This window comes from Cinclus cinclus, chromosome 24 (assembly GCF_963662255.1).
Source record: "Cinclus cinclus chromosome 24, bCinCin1.1, whole genome shotgun sequence".
Lineage (NCBI taxonomy): Eukaryota > Metazoa > Chordata > Aves > Passeriformes > Cinclidae > Cinclus > Cinclus cinclus.
The window spans coordinates 1,364,374-1,387,191 of NC_085069.1; the positions used below are offsets into that span (position 1 = coordinate 1,364,374).

The window sequence follows — 22,818 nt, forward strand, 5'->3', positions numbered from 1 at the left end:
TTGGCTTTTCTAAATCCCCAGAATTTGGGTTTTCTAAACCTTGAGCTTCAGAGGCTGCTTTAGGCACCTGGCAAGTCGCTGCTGAGCATCTCCCGACGAATCCCGGCGAGTCCCAGGTGCGGGGAGGGTAAGCCCAGCCCCGGTCCGAGGGGAGGGGCGTTAATTGCCCGGCACGCAGAGGACGAAGCCGGAGCGGTGCTTGGTGAAATCCGGTTGGGATTGGTTGATCTTGGTCTCCACGGACACGGTGCATTTCCTGCCGTGCAGGCTGCACTGCACCGGGTTGGTGACAGTGACGTGCAGAGAGCGCTTCTCCCTGCCGGGGAAAGGGACACGAGTCAGGAGGGATGGGATGGGATGGGATGGGATGGGATGGGATGGGATGGGGATGGGGATGGGGATGGGACAGGTCACATCAGGTCAGGCATATCCTGCATCCCCAAACTTTGTGTTAAGCCAGGCCTGAGCTCTGAGCCCCGCTTTGGGCTCCTGCTTGTGAAGCCTCCCACTCTGGGATTGGTGCCGGTGGGAGGACTCAGCTCCATGGGCCGAGCACAGGCTGGGTCAGAGGGTCCAGGGGCTGCTGCCAGCTTGGCCACTGCCCACTGAATGTCCCCCACAGTGCCCCCTCCCAGCTCTGTGGCTGCAGCAGTGACAGAGACATCCCTGGGCTGAGCTCAGAGATTGAAATACAGCCTGCAATGGTGAAAGGAATCACATGCGGTGTGGTGGCTGTTCCAAATTTCTTCTCAGATGGACAAACCAAGCTGGCTGGGACAAAATTCTGTCCCTGCAGCTTTTGAACCCTCTAACCCAGTTTTGGCACTTCCTACAAAATGCTTCCTACAAATGCTTCCTGCCTCCCACATCATTTGTCCATGGCTGTTGGGGTCACTGCCAGTGGGGACATGAGGACAGCAGGGCCAGGATGCCTGGCAAGGAACGTCCCCCTTTGCTAAGGGGCATAAAGGCCCCTGCTTTTAATCCCAATTCATGATCCTTATGCCATAAGCAGAGAAATCATAAATCATGGAATAATTCAGGTTGGAAAAACCCTCTGGGTTCATTAAGTCCAACTGTTCCCCCAGCACTGCCACGGCCACCACTGACCCATGTCTCCAGGTGCCACATCCATGTGGCTTTAAAATCCCTCTGCCACTGCTCTGGGCAGCTGTGTTAGGGCTGGACAGCCCTTTCCATGAAGAAAGTGAAGAACCCAGCACTGCCACAGCCTCACTGATGGCCTGGCTTCTCCATGGGCTGGGATGGAGCTGAGACCAAGTCAAAGCCCTAGCTCCAACCACGATCCCTTGGGACCAGCCAAGAATCCCTGGAAATTCCCCAGGAGAGGGGATCTGCAGGAAAATCCACAGCAGATCCATTCCTATGAGCCACTACCAATGGGAAGAGCTATCCAGGGACTTGGCCTTTGGTAATTCTCTCCTGTGACCTCACCCACACTTAAAATTCCCATATTGCCAGCATTTTTAGTATCATAGTGAGAGGTTTAGTATTGTTGACATTGACTCTGCTGCCTCTCTGGATGCTCCGAAAACCCCAGGGGGATGTGCTGGGATCCCATTCTCTGGGTTTGGCTTCCAGACCCCAGGTCCTGCCTTGTCTGAGCCATTTCAGCATTTCCACTGCCACAGCCCAAGTCCTTTGTGCAGTTTTTACTCCATTTTCATTAACAGACTGTTCAGGTCATGTCACATCCCTTAAGATACATTTTTATGCAGTTCCCAAATAATTCAGATTTTCACCACTTCCATAGCAATGCTTGGTTGGTTGGAGGGGGCTGGCAGGGCCCAGCACACAAAGCTGTTGTGTTGTCCCAGGTATTTATGTTGTTTACTCCTGCCTGGGTGAGCTGAGGCTGCAATCCCAGCTTAGGTTGCTATTTTTGCCATGTCTTAGCGGAATGAACTGTACACACAGAGGAGCCTCTTGGAGATCCCTGCCCCTTGGGAAGAGCTTCAGCATCAAGTGTCCTTAGCAGGAAGAAGGGTGAAGGACTTTCCCCTCTCACAGCAACTTCTAGGTGACACCAGAGGATGTGGGGATAGGAATGTCAATAACCTGAATTTTGGCCCCAAGCAGGACCCAGGCCTGGGAATCCAAAGGTCCTGGCTGCCCTATGGCTGTGGGACCTGCAGGAAGCTGGATCAGTCTGGATCTCAGCTCCTGTTGGGATAAGAATCAACTGAACACAGGTCTGAGTGAAGTTAGTGCTGTCCTGGGATGGAGGGATCTGGAGAAGATGCTCTGATTGTTTGCCATGTGTGACAATTCCATTAAACTAAGGTTTCCCTCCCCCTCTCTCACTTTACAGATCCCACCCTGCCAAAGCCCTTTCACTCATCATGTGTTGCTTTTCTTCATGTGAGGGTTTAGCTCCAAAGCCTTCTGCTGGGGGAGCAGGGCAGCTCCTGGATGGAGCAATGCACAGGGATCTGTGAGTGCACACGGATGACAAACCCCTCCTTGGTGTCCCTGCTGGGCACCCCATGACACCACCCCTGCCACCAGCCTCAGAAGCAGCTGGACCTGCCAGGACCTGAGGGACTCTTGGCTGCTGCTCTGGTGCCTGGTCCAAGGCCAGCAGCGGAGAGGGGGGAGGAAATTCCTGTTTGGTTTCCAGCCCACCTGGCAGAGCATCCTCGCTCCTGGAGCAGCAGTGGCAGAGGGGTGGCAGCTGCTGGCTGCCCTGGGGTCCCCAGGCTTGCTCATGGGCCCCAAGGAATGGAACAGTTGCTGCAGCAGCTGGAAAACGGGACTGAGACCTTCCCAGCCTCACTGCTCCAAAAGGCATGGCTGGGGAGCTGCTTCCCCAAGCTCCTGCTGAATTTAGATCCCCAAGGAAGGGGCTGAGATGGAGATGGACCAGAACAGTCCTGAAAGATAACAAAGTGTCTCATAGATAAGCACAGTAGAAATACCCTTTGGAGATCAGTGATGCTCAGCAGGACTCTGATGACAATAAAGGCAGAGACAAGTCCCACTTCCAATCAGACTTGAGCTGAAAAAGGAGTTTGAACAGCATAAACCTGTCTCACCACATTTTGGACAAGTGATGGAGGGACAGGACACAGGGAATGCCTTCCCACTGCCTGAGGGCAGGGCTGGATGGGATATTGGGAATTAATTGTTCCCTGGGATGGCGGGCAGGCCCTGGCACAGGGTGCCCAGAGAAGCTGTGGCTGCCCCTGGATCCCTGGAAGTGTCCAAGGCCAGGCTGGACAGGGCTGGGAGCACCCTGGGACAATGGAAGGTGTCCCTGCCCATGGCAGGGGTGGCACTGGATGGGCTTTGAGGTCCCTTCCCACCCAAACCACTCTGGGATTCCCTGTGGGTACCAGGCACTGCTGTGGCTGAGTCCAGCCCTGGCTGATGGTAGCTCTGGCTCTTCACCAAGCCCTGGTGTAACCAAACCCTGATGGAAGTCAAGTCCATCAGGACAAAGTGACAGATGCTGCTGCTGGGCTCCTCCTGGGAAATAATCCCACTTCTTATTAAGAGTGATTCCATCAGAAGTGACAGCAGAATGTGAGTGCTGACTGAGCTCTGCCAGGGAAGGAACCCAGCCCCAGCACCCCAGTGAGAGGCTGCTGGCAAAACAGAAGAGGGAAAAGATTCTGTGGCTAACTCAGGATCTACCCCAGCACTGCTCCCATCCTGCCAGGGAATACATGGGAATGCCTGTATGTGATGAACCATAGAGTAATTTCTGTTTATAATAAACACCAAGCTGTTGGTGTTTTCCGTAAAGTCAGGTCTTCATACGATACAGGGAATATTTTTGGGTGGCAACAGCCTCTCCTGACAGCCAAGCAGTACCAGCCACAGCTGCTGATCCCAGGCTGCAGCTTCTCTTTGCCTTTTCTTGGCTCAGTGAATCCTGCAGGACTGGGGCACTTCTCCATCTACCCCAGCCCATTCCAGCACCCAAAGGGCCTTCCCCAGCTCTTCTTGCTCTCCTGGCTCACAGGAGATGCTAAAGGCTCCAGTGGGAGCCCCACATGAGCAGGGTATGTGTGTGGGAAACACATCCCACATCCAGAGCAGCCCCTGAGACACTGCAGGAGATGAGCAGGCATGGGGGCAATGCTGACAAAAGGGAAACCAGCAGAAAAAGGAGGACTCCAAGTGGAAGCAGATCACTGGCACATAAAATACAAGAGTTTTGACTGAGCACTTAATCCAGGACCTCGGGGGAAACACAAGGCAAGTGGTGCAGAAATGGCTACAGACATCTGTCAGAGCTGCACACAGCACAGAAACATCCACGGCACCAACATGTGGTGGGAAGGATATGGGGAAGGAAAGGAGTGCAGAAAGATCAGAGGGAGTTTTGGTGAGGACAAGCAGTTTAAGGCTGACAAGTTAAACAAACGTATTATTAAATAAATGTAAATAAAGGAGATGCCAGGTTGGGTGGAGCTTGGAGCAACCTGGGATAGTGGGAAGCATGATTCCATGCTTAAGAACAAGCCCAGATGATCTGGAATGCCCTGGAAGGAGCTGTTATGGGCACGAAAACACAGCAAAGACTCATTGATGAGATAGTCCCCACTGTGCTCCATCTGGGATGGGGAGCTGGAAACACCCTGTGACCTGGGACAGAGGCACCAACCAGGGATGGGGAGCTCCAGAGCTGCAGCCCCATCCCTGACAAGGCTCGGATGGAACAGGGACCTGTGCAGTTTTCCCAGGACCTTTAAATGAGGCGCTGTCCCATGGATGCAGCCAATGCCATCACAGAGTGGGACACTAGCTCTTTTCAGAAGCAGAATTCGGACAGAGATGGCAAAGCCAGCACAGTAATTGCCTGATTTTCATGACAACAAACCAGAAGGATTTCAACCAAGTGTGCAACCAAGTGTGAAATGAGGGCTCAGCAGCAATAAACCCACTGGGACGGATTCCAGAGGGGATTGTTTTCAACCATGAAACCTTTCCAGTTTAGACCAAGGCCTCTTTCTGGAAAGGCAGGGGCACTATGGGCTACCTGGTTGACTTCCAGCTCAGGATATTCTGTGATTCTCGGGCTCCAAGCAAGCCTGCAGCTGCACACAAGATGTGAGAATTATGGGGGGAGGATGGAGAATACCCCATAATGGAAACACTTTATGGAAGTTCATGCTGCAGCCTCATCTGGATCCTGGCTGCAGCCTTTGAGAGGGCTCAGCCATGAAAAAAAACTTTAGAAAGGCTCCCAGATGAAGAGAGGCCAAAGAAAAGAGCCCAAAAAAGCAGCTATCTTCTACATAAAGCAAATACACAGGAAGCAGTGAAAGAGAAACTCAAGAGGTCTAAAAAAAGGAAGTTTTCAAGGCTCTACTTCCTAACAAGAGTCAAGAAGAGAAACATGGATACTGCAAATTTCAAGGAGGGTTAAATCAGCTTTCCAGGCTATGTGTGGTGTCACTGCTGAGGTCTCCAGGCTGTGGTGGCACAGAGGTGACAATCATGGGGTCATAAAATCATGAAATGCTTTGGGTTGGAAGGAACCTTCAAGATCATCAAGTTCCCACCACATCCAGTGCCACCCTGCCATGGGCAGGGGCACCTTCCACTGTCCCAGGCTGCTCCAAGCCCTGTCCAACCTGGCCTTGGACACTTCCAGGGATCCAGGGGCATCCATGGAATCACCTGTGCCAGGGCCTCCCTACCTTCAAAGGGAGGAATTTTTTGAGCAGGGTCTAAAGAGACACCAGATATAAGATGGGTAATAAACAAGGACATATCTGAGTTATAACAAGTGTCATTTGGGGATAGATAAGTGCTCTCTCAGGAGGGCTTAGGGGCCAGGCTGGGTGTCTGGCAGGGCAGGCATCGGGGTATATCTCACCCAACCACTTACGGGTTTCTACAGCTTGCAGGACAATGATACTGAGGGCAATGGGCTCAAAGGAAAACTTACAGACCTCACTGAGAAAATTATTCCACAACAGCTTCAACGGAGAAAAACAGGACTAGCTGGATTCCCAAGGGGTGCAGGAGCAAAACCTGCACTGAAACCTTGTGTGCCTTTTGTGTCTGACCCTCCTGTACCACCCAGAGTGTGGGAGCTACTCCCAGGAAGGGCTGACACTCTTCATGTGACCACAAGAATCCCCAGAGCTATTGTCCTGAGGGAGCGAGGACACAAAGACCATCACATGTCAATAATTCTGAATGGATATTTCATTCCAGAGCTGCAGCTCCAGCACCTCAGCTCTGCCTCTGCCTCTCCCAGGGCAGTCACATCTCAAGTGTGGCAGCTCCAGAAGAGATTTACACAGAACATAAATTTCCCTATGTAAGACTCAGATGATTTTGACAGCATCGTCCCTGTGACTCCTTGGCGCTCTCCACCCTTCACAGAGGGAGAAAACACCTTCCCCATCCAGCTATTGTTAGAACACCCTGGCTCTTGTAAAAGGCTAAAAGCAATGATTTACTGTCCTGTGCGATCCAGAAATTATTTAACATCCTCTTTCCTTCTTGACTTGGCTGCTGGGCTGTATTGAAAACTCTCCACCACCCAGCCACTCCTTTTCAGGACAGCCCCAAAGCCAGAGCAGGCAGCTCCCTTCATCCCACGGCTTCCTGAGGAGGGGAGGAGATGAACCAGGAGCACTTTTCGGGTGCAGATCTCTCCCCTCTGGAGGAGGCAGGAGATGCACACAGACACACACACACAGACACACACGGCAGTCTGTGACACACATGTGCCACGAGGGAGATGAAAACATTTGAAACCACAAGGGTTTGCAAAACCTGCCTTGTGAAAGCCTCTCAGAGCTCACAGGATGTTTTTCTCTGAGTGTCACCAGCTTTTCAGAGTTCTGGGCTTGTCGAGCTCCTCAGATCCAGGTGGCCATGGCAGAGATCAGACATTAAGAGGGATCAAAGCAGTGGAAAAGAGACTACAAAGAAAGTCGGACACGAATCAAGGAGATCTCAAGTCAGGATCAAAAGGAGAATTTCCATAGTCAAAGGTCAGACCAACTGCTCTGGGCATTTTGATGCCGGGAAAGGTCACTGAGCTGAACACAGCTGCCAGGTCCTTCCTCACTGTGTGATTTTTCACAGTTATCTGCAGTCAAGTGATACTTGAGACGCTGATTTTTTTTTTCCATCCTCAAAAACCACCAAATATTTACAGTATATTTCTTTTGTGCCTCATGGTCTGCTCAGGCAATCACCTCAGAGGCTGTGAGAAGTGGCTTTTCAGAAGCAATTTGTTAATGTGCAGAAGCACCAGGCTAAACTGTGACCTGAGAACTCAACCCCTCCACTTAAGTGGCTTTCAAGCCTTTCTGGCTCAGCCTTGCCCATGTGTTGTGTGTGCAGCTCATGCTGACATTGAGTTACCAGAGCAAACCAGAGCCCGTGTCTGGGAACTGCTCAGTGACACACATTTCATCATCACACTGCTAAGCTGTGACAACAACGCTGGTTTTGCCCTTTTAATGAGCAACAAGAATTGTTAATATGTGTCTCTTCCCAGTGCAAAGTGTCACACATGTCCCATGGCACAGGGCAAGAGCCAAGCCAGCTGCATTGAGATGGTCCCTTCGAGTTGTGTCTGAGCCATAAAATCCACTTTGCTGAGACGACAGCAGCTGCCACAACACTGCTGGGCTTTTTCCATGATGTGTCTGCAGCACATCCAGGTGTATTCCTTCCTCTCTGGCTGAGATGCAAACCCAGTCCATGAAATATTTGGCTCTCTCATTCTTAAAATGCATTTATTCCCGTTGATCCTGAGGCTGGGAGCTATACTTCCTTCCTCACTGATCTAGGACCTGGGGTGTTTGTGCATCCCTCCTCAGGAGCTAGGGCGAGCTGGGAATGCCAGCGAGCTGGGAAATATTTCTGTCTCTTCCAGCAAACCCCTTTGCTTTAGGTGCTCCTGGGCAGGGGGATCCTGAGGTGCTGAGGCAGGGGATGCTCCTCCTCTTCCTAGGGCTGATCTCCAGCTTTGGCAGTTGGGCCAACAGCCACGTTCTGTAAAACACCCAAAGAGCCCAAGGGCAGCTCAGTGGGGCAGGCTCCAACCATGGGGCTGCAGCCCAAAGCAATATTTTATGTCAGGAAAGCCCCCAAAGTAGTTTGAGATATCACTTTGTACGTCACTGCACTGTGTGTCCCTACTCCCCTTCCTCCAGCCTGGGCTGTGTGGAAACATAAAGGGAATGCCACTGTTCCTATCATGCACCATCCAAGAGAGGGATCACAGCCCCACCCAAGCTCCATCCTCCCACTGCACCAGGACCAACCCCAGCCCTGACACCCCTGAGCCCATGGTGGGGTTTGGGGTGGGAGGGATGCAGGGAGGCCCTGAGCTCAGCAAAAACCATGCCTAGACTTTGTTACCCCTCTGGGACTATTAATTCATTCTAGGCCAGATTGGAGAGGGCTTGGAGCAGCCTGATCTGGTGGAAGGTGTCCCTGCCCAAGCTGAGATGCTCTTCAAGGTCCCTCCCAACCCAAACTATTCCATGTATAAATTTCCCCCTTCCCTGCCCATCCCAGCACAGGAGGCTCCAGGGTCCCTCAGTTCTGCTTCTGTGGGAGCTGGGAATTCATCTTTGTGGTTCAAAGAGGTAAGTCTCAGATTTTCCTTGTGTCATCAGCTTCCAGTGCCTGATGCCATTTATCTCCCATGAGCACTCCCTAAAGCTGGTCAGGGGTTTTGTGGAGGAAAAACACAGGCTCACTCAACAGGACATTTCCTGGGAACCTGCAGTAATGAAGGAGCTTAAGAAAACAGTAAAAATAGCACCAATAGTGTGTTAAATATTTAATTTCCTCCAGCAAGCAAAATGAAAAATTTCTAATCCCGAGGCAGAGGCAGCTTTCAGCCCCCATGGCAGCCAGGATTGATGGATGATGGATGGAACATCCTGGTAGAGGCTCCCAGCCTGCCACATGCCCTTCTGGAGAGAACTCTAAAATCCTACTTTCCTGATCCCTGTCATACCACAGGAATGGGGGCTGGATTAAATGACCTTTAAGGTCCCTTCCAATCCAAACTGTTCAATGATTCTGCAGATTAAATTCACTCAGAACTCAATGCAATTTGAATTTTTGAAGGGAAAGAAAAGGGTGGGGAGAGTTGGGCCAGGGCAAGTAGGGCCTGTGGCTCCCAGTGACAGCAGGGAGGATGCAGGGGACACATCACAGTCCAGCACCACGTGCTGCTCCCCTTCACCTCCCCAGCCCCACCCTGCTCTCAGCACTGACATCACCAGGATAAACTGCAGCTTCTTCTGCAGCCTTCAACGAAGTCACTTTTCAGAGCTATTCTGAGCCTGCCAAAGTTTTGGGGAGTCAGAGCTCATCCTGCTCCTGGCTCTGCTGTGACCGCACGATGCTGGAGTGTTACATATTTTATAAAAAACATCATGCCAAAAATATGATTCCAAGTCCTTGGCTGGAGCAGAGGAAAGCAGCATATAGGGGTGATGCCAAGAGCCTGGCATTAGAAATGCACTGGTACATAAATAAAATAAGAGCACTTAGGAAGATGAGTGCAGAGCTGCCTCCTGTTTGGGATATCATGAACTCAATTCCTGGACAGGTTGAGAAACAGCAAAAATCTTTCCTTGTATTCTCTTTCCAGTGCTGGTCCTTGCCATGGCCCAGCTGTGGGAATGAATTCACCAGCCCCACGTTTACTGGGTCACACTTGCAAAGTCCCCCCTCAAAGGATGCTCCAGACCTGTTCAGCAGCTACTGATCAATTCTGCCAGCTGAAGGTTAAGGAAGGTAGAAGTTCCTTCCTCAAAAATACCTCAAAGTGAATCCAGCACCTTTCAGGCATCTGGGATGTGTTTGTTCATCATCTGCAAGACTGTGAGGTACGGGGGGCTGATGGAGAGGACAAAGGTGTGGGATTATGCATCCGTTTTCCACTCCAATTTACTTCATTTTTCAAGGGGCAACAATTTTGGAGTAGTGAGGAGTGGTTGGAACAGTTGATAGATGCTTTACACTGGAAAATGACAGCACAGACAAACTCTGCTCTCACTTTGGTACAGAGAAAACCTCCAGCCATCCCGAGGGATGAGCAGCTCTGCTTTTCCCACTGCAGTGCTGTGAATTACCTGGAAATTTTTAGAGCCTGGCAAAGGTCTGAAGCCACAACAAGGGGGAAGCTGCCATTGAGCTTCCCAGAGATCACCCAAAATCACGACAGGAAAACAGATAGCATGGACTCTTTTGAAATTCTCTGTTTTTTTCTCATTATTCCTTAGGATCAACCTGTGCCAGTGAAACTGCTGGGAAGCAGCTGGGATAAGAGAGAGAATGATTTGCTGTGGTGGAGTCAGCAGCTTGGCTTGCCTGGTTCCAGGGGCTGGAAGCCACGGGGACAACAGCAGCAGGGCTGTGGCCAGGCAGAGGGGATGGGAAGCAGGGCTGTCACATCCCACCCACAGCTCCAGTTCGATGCCAGCTCAGCGGGCTGTCCTTGCCCGTGCTCCGTGCAGAGCTGGGGCAAACAGCTCAGCTCCGTTAAATTCCATGCACATGCCTGCTGAGCTCGTTAAACCCAGAGCTGGGAATGCGCTGGGAGGGCTCTGCCATCCTGGGGAACATCCAGGGCCGGGAGCACGGGCACAGGCAGCAGCCAGGGGCTGAGCACGCCGGCCGTGTGTGCTGGACGTGGGGGTGATGAGGGGTGGCTGGGGGTGCTGGAAGGATGATGGAGAGCGGCTGCTCCCAGCGCCGCAGCTCGCGGTCGCTATGGCAACCTGGATATTCCCTCATCCCATCTGATGCTTCATCGCTGCCAGCCAACCGGGGCTCTGCAGAGCAGCGGGATGGGTTCATTTACTGCCGCCGATTGCTGCTCCCCGCACCCAGAGAACCCCTGCATAAGCACAGTCCTGCACGAGCTCCTCTCTCGGAGGGGTTTTCACGTGTCCCTCCCGCAGTGGCAGAGCGCTGGCGCGGGCGCTTTCGGGCGCAGTGTCACCGTGACCTACTTAGCGCAGGACGCGCTGACATCATGTCCGATTGCCAGCGGCTCCCCGGCCCTGGGGACCGCTGTGTCCAGCAGCAGTGCTGAGCTAATCCGCCGAGGAGGCACCTCTGGCCGCCGGGGTAACCTTGCTCTGTCAGCACGGGACTCGTCTCCCCTCCGCTGGCCTGGAACAGCTGCGCTGGGTCCTGCCTCTATTTCCAGAGCTGATCTGAAAACCCAGATTTTTCTCCTTCTTTAATGGAAAGAGAGAGAAATTAGCTAAAGCTTCAGAGGACACAGAAACAGCATGAAAAGAGAGCCGCGGTTGTGCTGAGCCTGCTGCGGCTTTTTGGCAGAGAGCGGCACCGTCCCCGCGCCCCCTCCCCAAGAGCAGCGCGACTTCGGTCGCACCGACCGCGACAGAGGGTCACACTCCACGGGCAAACAGCGACGCACACGGGCATTTCCCCACGGCTTTAGGGCCATCCTCCACTTCGTCCCTGGGTGTTAACCCACGGATTCTTGCGGAATGAGAACGCAGAGAGAGGGGGTGCTCCTGGCTCGGTGCCAGCGAGGAAGGCGGCTCCTCCTCCTCTCGCAGCATCTACACGATGACACTTCAGCTGAGGAAGCTGAATCACCCTCCAATTAATGACAGGCTTTTAACCTGATGTTGAGGAGCCTCGCTGAGGTCCCTCCTCTTCAAAACACCCCTCTCCACTGCCAGGAGGAGAATCGCTGGGACAAAGGGATTGTTCCACCCCTGGGATTTCTGCTGTCCCTCCTGGGAGCCGTGTGATAGGAAGGATGTGGCAACAAGGACGCTGCAGGCAGCTCCGTGCTCCCTTCAAACACATTGTTCTGGCAAAGCAAGGGCAGCTAAAACCACGTCCCCAGCCCCGAGGAACAGGGCAGAGAAGGGTCAGGCTGGGGACAGGACAGGAAGGGGAAGCAGCACACTCAGGGTTGACTCAGGGCAGACCTCTCATTGCTCCATCATCGCAGCCAGGGTTTAGTTCGGAACCCGCTGTTGCTTCCCTCTGACCCCTGGGGCAAGAGCACACCCAGGGCCCTTTGGAGAAGCCTAAAGAGACACAGCAAACGTGCAGGGCTTAAAAAGGGGGTTAAGCACACGAGGTCAGAAGAAAGCTAAGGAGCAGCTTAGACTGAGGTTGGTGCTACTGAAAAATCCCTAAGCAGAGCCCAGGGGTCTCAGGAACAATCCTGGATCTTGAAGTGACTCAGAACACCTGGGTTTGGCTGCTCCTGGGATGGTGTTTTAGGGATGATGTCTGAACAGGTTACAGCTGTTCTCAGGGTATTGGGGGCTGATGGATCTCATCTACACCAGACTTCCCCAACAATGCTGGTTTGTAAACAGTCCCGAGGAAATGTGGCTTCTTTCCCAACACAAAGGATGGGAATGATGCCTGCTCATTAAGGAGAATTCCAGGGCAGAAAAGAGAAGAGGAGCAGTAAGTGCAGCAGGGAATGAGGAGATGGATGGGTTAAGGAGGAAGGGGGGGATTTCAGGAAGGGCAGAAAGCAAGAGTGAGGATAATTGGGCAGCAGCAGTCCCTGGTGCTATAATGAAGGGAAAAGTTGCTTCCTCCACCAGGTAAAACTGTCTATGAGGGAAAGCCCACAGCACTGACATCACCTCTAGATCAGCATAACAGCACCCCAGTGACATACTTTGAGTCTAATCAAATTTCAGGCATGATGGAAATCATCCCTCTTCTACTTGGGAGCACCGGGGTGAGTTGGGATTGAAGACAGAGAGCCTGGGGAGAACAGAGGCTGGGGCAGTTTTATAAAGGAAGATTTTCCTTCCATCACAAAACTTTAAAGTCAAGGAACCAACTCCTGCCATTCGTGCAGATACTTAAAAAGGGGTATTTCATTGTGGATACCTAATGTCCTCTCCAAGGAGCAGGAGCAGTGAGATCAGCCTAAGCTGAGGTGACAGCTGGCCTGGCAGGATGGTGGCACCAGCCACAGGCACTCCTGGAACACAGACCCAAGCTGAGAAATCCAAATCCACCTCAAACGACCAAGGGCAGCCTGTTCTCTGCATTTCAAGCCAGATGACTCCTGAGAGCACCCAAATTTCCCTGTGTTTCCTTAATATTATGCATTCATGACACTGCAAGGCACCAAGGACAAGGATTGGAGCCGTGAAATCAAATTTTTATGTGACGGCAGAATGACAGGCAGGATTTTAAATGGCTTTTGTGTATTCAGAGAGGTTGAGCAGACAATTTGGGGGTTATTATTTCAGGAGCATTTGCTGACACGTTCCAGAGTGGTCTCAGTATCACTTCTGCAAAGTAAAGGGCTCTGAAGCTGCAATCCCAGAATGAAAATGCTGGCACTTCTGCTTCCCTTTGTTCTCCTTATTTCCCGAAAAATTAGCACAATTCACATAGGCAGGAAAAAAGGCAACTTGCTGTGAAGAGAGACAACTACATCTTATTTAAATACCTGACCTATTTCTACTTTTCCTTTGCCTCACTCCATCAGGAGTCTGGAGTTGCAGAAATAGCTGAAAAAATGTGTCAGATCATGAGAAAATACTCTTCCCTGTGGCAAAACTGGCATGAAAAACAGGTGCACAAACAAAGAGATTCTTACTTACAGAAATGCAGAGTTTGGAGGGGAAGTGCTCATTGCCAGGCTCATTGATTCCCAATGTCACAGAATGGTGGGAAAGGACTTTAAAGCCCATACATTCCCACCCCCTGCCATGGGCAGGGACACCTTCCACTATCCCAGGGCTCTTCTTGGACACTTCCAGGGATCCAGGGGCAGCCACAGCTGCTCTGGGCATCCTGTGTCAGGGCCTCCTCACACTCCCAGGGAACAATTCCTTCCCAATATCCATCTAACCCTGCCCACTGGCAGTGGGAAGCCATTCCCTGTGTCCTGTCCCTCTCCCCTTTGTCCGCAGTCCCTCTCCAGCTCTCCTGGAGCCCCTTCAGGCACTGAAAGGGGCTCTGAGCTCACTCTGGGGCTTCTCCTCTCCAGGTGAACACCCCCAGCTCTCCGTATTTGCACAACATTTTAATTTTCACGTCGGGGTGTTACTGCAGGACAACAGCTCCATAAACACAACATGGACACACAACACCCAAACGTCTGTCAGCAGCTGCCCCTCCTGGAAACACAGCCCATCCCACGGGATCTGCCCCAGACCCAGCTTGCTCAGCAGGCAGCTGATCAAGGGCTGGAGATCAAGGGCTGGATACACATCCCTGCCCTATCAGACAGGGTTTTAACGATCTGAGGAGAATCTCATCCAGCCTTTGGCAAGGTGATGCCCCAGGGAGGTGCAAGGAGGGTTCAGCCTGAAGGGAGAGGGACAGTGAAGTGACCTGGCAGTGAGGCCACTGGAACTTCCATGTCCCTGGAATAACCACGAGTCAGTTCCCAAGCAGGCTTGGGATGCTGCTTGAGAGCAGAGCCATGTTACCAGGCACAGGAAAATGCCTTTAATGACTATCTGACACAGTTTGCATCCTCAGCTGCAGGAGAATTGATCCTTCTTCCTATCTTTGATTACAGGGAGGGCAAGTTTTCCCTGAAATGCTATTTTTGAGCCTCTTCCCTTCCCACACCGGACCTGCTGCTCCCTGTGGATCAGAGCCAAGGCTGTGATTCCTGGCAGTGCCACTGCAGAACTTCAACAGCATGGGCATCGTCCCAAACAACCTGGGACCCTCTGTCCCTCTGGATTCATCCCTCTGGACTCACCCCTCTGGATTCATACCACTCCTTTGACAAACACCCTACAGGGATGCAGCACTGCTGCCAAAGTTGTAAGACGTGGTGATGTTAAAGGTTTTATGCTCTTGTAACAATTCCTCCACAGACAGATACATTTATCTAAGAATATGACATGGCATGAGATATCCTGAAGGTTTCCAGCCCAAGGGGGACATTGGTCACTCCCCAGAGCCTTGGCAAGGACAGTACCAACAATCCTGAGCTGAGTTAGATCCTTTCTTCAGGTACCAAATGCTGGAGCTTAACCATCAGCAGCTCCATCTCTCAGCAGGCAGAATTATCACTGTTTCTGCTTCCATATTTTGAAGCTGTGCCGGGAGAAATCAGCACTTCTGCACATGGCACTGAGAAATTTGCTACATCAACCAAAAGCCTGCAAAGCCAAGGCCATTAACAAATCAAATATCCATGGCTCAGACATTCAGCATTAATTTATTTTGCTGCAGTCATTCCAGCTGAACAAAATATCTCCCCCTACCCCAGTACCTAATCAGTGTCGATCCTCCTCCTGGCTCACCTCAGTTAAATCTTTCACATTGCTCCTGAAAACTTGAGAAATTGAGCTGTGGACAGAGAAAAATGAGTTGTGGAACAAATGTTTCCCCCAGAACCAGATGAATTCTTTGTTCCAAGGCTATCACGTCAGGTCAAGAGGCTCACTATATGTTTTCTGAAGAGCCTTTGCAGTGACAAGATAAGATGCCACCACTGTGGAATAATTTCTGGGAAAAGAGCCATCCCTGCTGCCTGAGGGCTCTGCCACTGGGGCTGGGGGGCTGCAGAGCTGGAGGAGGCACAGCACAAATGCCACATGAACCCTTTAGCTTGACACAACCTGCATGGGGAGCATTTCCTCCCATCAGAACTCTCCCAAACACTTCCCACTGTCATTGCAGATATGGGACATTCCTCAGTCCAGTTTAACAACTGGACCTCAGAATCTCAGCTTTTTTTCTCAGGGTTTTTTTGGTGCAGACAGAGGTGGCTGATGGGGTTTTCAGTATTAAAAAAAAGGTAAACACAATCTTTTTGTGAAACTGCTCTCGGTCTCACGACTCTCTCTTCCTGTATGCAGCACAGTGAACTGACCTCTTCCCCTTGGCAGCTCCGAAGGCAGAACTTGCTGATGGGAGAAAAGCTGACAACACCCCAGAGCAGGGGACACGGGGACACCACACTCAGACCTTGTCACACACATGAGCACAGGGTGTGGAAACCAAACACTCAGCGGGAAAGGCCAGAGGATGAAAGGGAGCGAGCACAGGTGTGACCCTCGCAGGGCAGTGCTCTCTTGGCACAGATCCTGCCCTTACCAAACGTTGAGTGAGGTTCTGTTACACCACAAGTTGGGAATTAAGCAATTCTCTGCCTTTCTGCATGAACCTCCATGGCTTGGCAGAGCAAACGATTTCTTCAGATGATTTAGAGAGAGTCTGCCAGACCCTGAGAGCCCTAGAAACCCTCCTTAAGTAATGCAAATTTAAAATCCTGCTCCAGCCCCGAGAGCCAACAGTTTATTGGGATCCCTGAGGAACAGAGGGCACAGAAACCTCCTGCTGCTAGCCCAGGTGAGCTGCTCAGTGAGCCAGGCTCTGAAAAACCCACCTGAGAATGACCTGGCAATTTAGGTCACGAATGTGGTGCAGAATCCTCCTTGCAGCAGTTGCTGGAAGGAGATCACAGAATCCCAGAATGGTTTGGGTTGGAAGGGACCTTAAAAACTACCCAGTGCCAGCCCTGCCATGGGCAGGGACACCTTCCACTGTCCCAGGCTGCTCCGACCTGGCTTGGACACTTCCAGGGATCCAGGGGCAGCCACAGCTTCTCTGGGCAGCTTGTGCCAGGGCTTCCCCACCCTCACATGGAAGATTATGTTCCAAATATCCCATCTAACCCTGTCCTCTGGCAGTGAGAAGCCATTCTCTCTTGTCCTGTCACTGCACTTCTTTGGACCAGCCTTTCCCAAAGGTGATGACACTCTGGGTGGATGCATCTTCCCATGACTCCACTCAGGGAAGAACCAGCTACCTTTAAATTGCTGCCTGTAATTATTGCAGAATTCCTGCAGCACTAGAGGGGAACAGCTGGAATTACTGGCTCCATGTGTAAATACCAGTGAGCAGGAGAAAGCAGCTGCTGACAGGTAATTCTGAGCTCCTTGGGCAGAGCAAATACTGAGGTCACTCACAAGCTGCTCTTGGCTCCTTCTGTCCCTTCCACAAGAGCTGAGCTGCTGCCAGCAAAAGGCGGTGCAATTAAGGATAATTAATCTGCAGTTCTGTGCTGAAACCTTTGCAAGGACTTCCCATAATCTTGGGGGGTCTTTCTCCAACCAAAATAAATCCGTGATGTTTCACAACCTCCACTGCCTCTGAGCTCTCTGGAAGTGTGACCCACGTGTGCTGCTGCAAGGGTGAGAGTGGAGTTCAGGCCTTAGGGAAGATCTGAGGATGCAGGAGCAGGACCTGGGAATGTTGGGATCCCATGGAGCAAGGCTGCAGCCAGCACTCAGCAACCTGCAAGTATGTCTACAACTTTAAAAGCTGTTGTCTGTTTTTTTGTTTGTTTTTGTTTTTTTGTTTGTTTGTTTTTTTGGGGTTTTTTTGTTAATATTTATTTAAATTAAAACCAAGTTCTGATTTTAACCTTTGCTGTGCACAGGGAAAAGCCCCCCAGCCTGAGTCAATCACTGCAATCACTGATTTTTTCACTTCAGTGTCTGCAGGTACTTCTGTCTCACTCCAGCAGGGGCTACATTAACTCACCCCACAAACACCACGTCCTGGGACACCAAATCCATCCAACTCTAACAGGTACTCAATGCTCCTGTGCCAAGAGGACCAGTCACACATCCAAACTCTTCCCATTATTGGGATTAAGCATTTGAAAACAGAGGTGTGAAGTGAGGGGAAGAAGAGGCTCTCCCTGAGGATTTCATGGCTGCACTTGATTTTAAAGGACTTTTCCAAGCTAAAGGATTCTGTGATTTTGCTCTGCCTCTTGGATAACCGCTGGCTAATTATCCCATTTCCCCTTACAAAGGCAAACGGTGCTAATGAACCCCGAGCAGTCCAGATCTGCTCCAGAGATAACTCCCACTTGAGATAAAGGAGCAAGTGGTAACAGGAGCTGCTTAACAGCCGCACGTGGAAATCCAAGGGCAGCATGGCATCAGCATGTCCCGGGATTTCAGCACGAGCCGCAGAGCCAATGGCTGCAGCAGCTGCTAACACAGGGGCAGAAGCACATTTAGGGGCTGTATTGGATTTCAAAGGCATCCCGGCTGCAAACGGGCTGGGCAGCAGGAGGGGCCGAGCTCCCGTTCCCATCTGCAATCCCCCCGGATGGGATCCCTGCAGCTGCTGGCCCGTGGCACGGGAGGTGTAAGGCAGTGAAATAAATTAGCATAGGAAAGAAGAGTCACCTTATTGGTAATTTACAGGAAACTTACTGGTACCTTACTGGTTGACTCAGAGACAGGTCTGAGAGTCCCCAGCCCCCCATCCAACTGTTCCCCAGAAGGCAGGATGAGAAAAATCAGTTTAAGTGAAGCCCCCTCTTTCCATGCACTATCGATTTCAAAGCAGCCAGTTGCTGTTTGGGAATGGGAAGCTCCCAAAGCAGGCAGGATTTCCCCGTGGAATTACCCTGGTGCCTGTCTCACATTCCCAGCCCGGGGCAGGAGGGCCCCTGAGCTGTCACACGGACCTCAGGCTTCCCTTCAGTTCCCACCGACACTGAGCAGCATCTCGGGAGAGCAGGAAGCTGCAGTGAGCTCGTCCTGGCTGAAAGGTCCCCGTGCTCTCCTGTTCCAGCCAGAACCATCCCCATAGCTGTCTCCTGGCTGTTGGAAAATCCCCAGTGTTTCCTGCTGACCAAGCTGAGTCCGAAAGGAGAACTGGAGCCTCCCACACTGCAGAGCTTTATGTGGAGAAGCTGCAGAGGAGCTCCTGTCCCTCCAGCAGCACCTCTGTGTCCTCTTTGACACAGGGAACCACAGCCAAAATCCGGCCCTGCCATGTGTGGACTCACAGGCTGCAGCCTCTGGAGGCAGCTGGATCCCACCTTCCCTAAATGTCACTGTCTGGGTGTGTTTTGGTACAGGAGGAGCACTGTAAGATCATGGAATGGTTTGGATTGGAAGGGACCTTAAATCCCATCCAGTCCCACCCCCTGCCGTGGGCAGGGACACCTTCCACTGTTCCAGGTTGCTTCAAGCCCATTCAGCCTGGCCTGGGACACTTCCAGGGATCCAGGGGCAGCCACTGCTGCTCTGGGCACCCTGTGCCAGGGCTCCCTGCCCTCCCAGGGAACAATTGCTTCCCAATACCTCATCCATCCCTGCCCTCTGTCAGTCTGAAGCCATTCCCTTGTCCCATCATTCCCGATGTGATCACTGCACTATCACTCTCACTTACCACCACACTGCAGATGTGAGCTGAGAAAACTCTTGCTGCTTCTGACTAAATCTGCCTCCACCTGCTTTTTCTCCTCAGGTTTATTTGATGACGGAAAGCCAGAAGGCAAATGATGGGATGGTTTGGCCTTGAACAGGATGATATCTTTGGAAAGGATTTTCCAAAAATTCCACTTTTGCATCTGAATGCAGCTACTGAAGGGAATTTGTTGCCTGTAAGAAGCCATTTCACAATCTTGAAGGACAGGGAGATGTTGATCCTAATCCAGACAAAATTAAGATTTTCCTAGAGGCTTCCAGGCACAGGACCATGAGACATCAACAGTTCCCAAATACTGGAATCAGAATGGAGAGAGGAGCTCCTGGAGCACCCTACTGCACCTGGGACAGAGCATGGTCAGCTGCACAGGGCAACAGCTCCCACATCCCAGTCCTGGGACACGGGGGAAAGCAGAGACTGCGAAAATGGAAGTGGTTGATGGATTTGCTGCTGAGCTAGGGATGTACCAGTGCTCATTCCCGACGCCCTCTGCTCTCCCTGAAGCAAGAGCAGCAGGAAGAGCAGGGGCAGGGAATGGCTGTGGTGCCCAGCAAAGGGAGACAGCCCTGGCTCCAAAGCCCAGGGTAGAGCTTCTGGATCCAGGAGCACTGCAGGAAGTGGGACAGTGCTGCTGGGAGAGTATTGTGGCACCTCCTGCCTGTGGAACTCTGGCCTGGGGCTGCTCCTCCTCGTCTTTATCTCCTCATCTGTGGGATCCAAAGGAGAGGAAAACTGAGGGATGAGCTCTCTGCTGCCTGCTTGCACAAGGAGAAAAGGAAGAGGGTGCTGTGCTATTTTGAGCTGCCTCCTCCTCAATTCCTAGGGGTGGAATTTTACCTCTGGAGTGTTGATTGCTTTGTAGGAAGGATTTAAAGACTACTTACACAAAAATTATAATTAAAACCCAAATTAAACCCAGGCCTAGTCAATACTTCTCATTTCTATTGTTCTCAAAATCCAAAATAACATTTCCGATTTGTCATAGAGATTTACTGGCCTTTTTTCTACCATTTCACTAAAACAAACTCAGAATGCTGGGTTTGAAAATGATAAGTCTGTAGAAAGCCCCACTGGCAATAAGCTTCCAGCATGATTCCTTAACTCTGCAGCATCCAAAGTGACTTCAAATTAAAATAATTTTGAAGCACTGTCATTACTTTGATTACTAAATCAACAACTTGATTTAGTAAAATCACTGGCAGCTCACAAAGTATTAACAAGAACAATTAGCAAGTATTGGCAGTTATATTTAGTGTTTTGGAACTATATTTACAAACTGAACTCAGCCTAGAATCAATACAGCTGAAATCCCACCTAAACTCATTCTTTTAACATTTCTGCATTTACTTTGGAAAAGCAGAAAATGCTCAAAATAAGGGGAATATACTCTAAAGTAGACCAAACCAAAGGTTGGACTCAATGATCTTGGAGGTCTTTCCAACCTTCTCTGATTCTGTGGAAGGTTAATGCCCATTACCTGGGACAAAATGCATTTGGTAAATCAAGCATCCAGAAAAATCATCTTCCAAACAGTCTATTTCAGCCCCTCTGTCCTTGTGCCAGTAGGCAGGAGAAATTAAATTAGCAAGTGGATATTTAGAGCAGAAAACCGGGGGCATTAGCACCAGGAGGGCTTGGCAGGTTGGGAGTGGAAAGGGGTCTGCCCAAGCTCTGGTTGAATTTAATGAGTTGTTGGGTTTGGATAACGTCAGCCAGTCAGACTGTGCCTCCTTATATAATCTTAAGTGCAAACAGATTTTGTGAATAAGCACTTTCAAGTCATAAGTGGGCTTTTTGTTAATAAATGTCAATAATCAGTTGCTGTAGCAACGGGGATTGATCCCCTGGCTACATAAAGGGGGGGAGCAGAGCCTGCTCCCTGTCAGCTTTTTTTCTTTGCACGATTTCCGCCCATCTGCTCTGCCAGAAACCCAATGGAATTAAGGAGTTCTTGACATGTGGATCTGGGATGGCTTCACCCAAACCCTGCTGGGGTTACTGGGAGGGGATGGTGCAGCTGGTGCTCCCTGGGATGCACTCCATGGGGCAGGAACATTTAACTGCTCCACTCCTTTCCCACTGGAAAACTCCTCGGTGCTGCCCAGGAGCCAAATGAACCTTGGCCAGGTGAGCAAAGCCTCAGGTGACACCTGACAGGTGAGAGGGACAGGCTCGTGTTTGGCTGCACCGCCTTGGAGCGGAGCTGCTCGACCCAAGCACCAAACCCCTTAGGCAAGGCCTAAGTTTGTCTCGGGCAGTTTAACAGCTCAGCTCAAGGAGCTCCTCCTCCGAGTGAAAATTAAAGCAGGCACGGAGCCAAACCCTGACGCTGCTCAGGTCCATCTGCGCTCCTGCCCGCCCCAGGCGAGTGCAGCAAACACTCCCAAAACGGGCTTGTTAAAAAAAAAAGAGTGAACGTGGCTGTTGGGCAGCAAGAGATGGAGCAGCGGGCAGCAAAACGCTGGGAGCGTGCTAGGGAGGAAGGGAAGAGGGACGGGGACACCGCGGCGGGATCCAGCCCACATCCTCCCTCTCTGCCGACCTGATGGGTGCTGGGCAGGAGCAATTCACCCTCAGCTCCTCTGGACCCACTCAGATGGCACCAGGGAAGAAAAATGGACAACTTCATCCCTGCTCTCCAAACTTCTGAAGCTCCATCAACTTCTGCTCCCCCCCATCCCGCCTCTCCTGCAGTGATGGCTCTCCCCCACAGCTCCATTTCAAACGCAAACCAGGGGGATTTGGGGAGGCAGCACCTCCTGCCCCTTGGTGCCTATTCCAGAGCCAGGCATCCCCTGGAAATTCTAAGACCCTTCCTTTGTCACCATCCCTCAGTACTCCAGGCAGATCTCACCTGAATGAACGGAAAAGATTCTGTTGCAGTTTGGTCCCAAGGTTCAGCAGGGTGATTCTCACCCATGTGGCTGTCTGGTATTCCCTGGCATTCCGAGGCCCTTCTTCACCTCAATGCCAGCAGCACACACGTGGGACATACAGGATATGGGATGGTTTGAGGTTGGAAGACTGGGAAAATGAACAAAAATGTCCTGAGTTTGTGTCAAAGTTTCTACCATGGCCCTGAAGAAATGGTGACAAATATTGGACAAATGGGAAGGACTTTTTTTGTGTTCACAGACAACAATTAACCCAGCTCTGAGAGGAACCAATAAAGTCACAGACTGACCTGATCAAGTGCTAACACGCTTTGGTTTTCTGCATTTTACATCACTATTGTAGCTCTTCTGTGAAAGCATTTTCATCACATCCTTTTCTATGTCCCTCTGTGGAGAACAGCAGTCAGATCCATCCTCTAGGAAATATTACTGTGAGCAAACACTTTGAAATCCTCCCCCCCCCCCCCCCCCCCAATAAATACACAGAATTTCTTTGGTCATGTTGTCAGGAGACCCTTTTTTGCATCCTGAAGTTGCAGGAGCACAATGCTGTGATGGGGAATTGCTGGTTTGAGAGATCACAGATCTCTGATCTGCCACCATTTTCCTCTCTGAGGATTATCAAGGGCTTCCCAAATCACACATCTTCCCAGAATTCTCTTTCTCTGATGGGATCTCTCTGGATAATGTGTTTAAGTTCTTCCAGCTCTGTTGGCAGCACCTC

At 51.2% G+C, this 22,818-nt stretch overlaps 1 protein-coding gene across 1 annotated transcript in view; it reads right to left on the reverse strand.

The window, feature by feature from the left end:
• MYO1D (myosin ID) overlaps positions 1-22,818 on the reverse strand; it is a 149,800-nt gene continuing 126,982 nt past the window's right edge. The window contains exon 22 of the mRNA XM_062507902.1: positions 1-316. Coding sequence (XP_062363886.1) covers positions 160-316 — 157 coding nt within the window. The 3' untranslated portion in view covers positions 1-159. The remainder of the gene's footprint in view (positions 317-22,818) is intronic.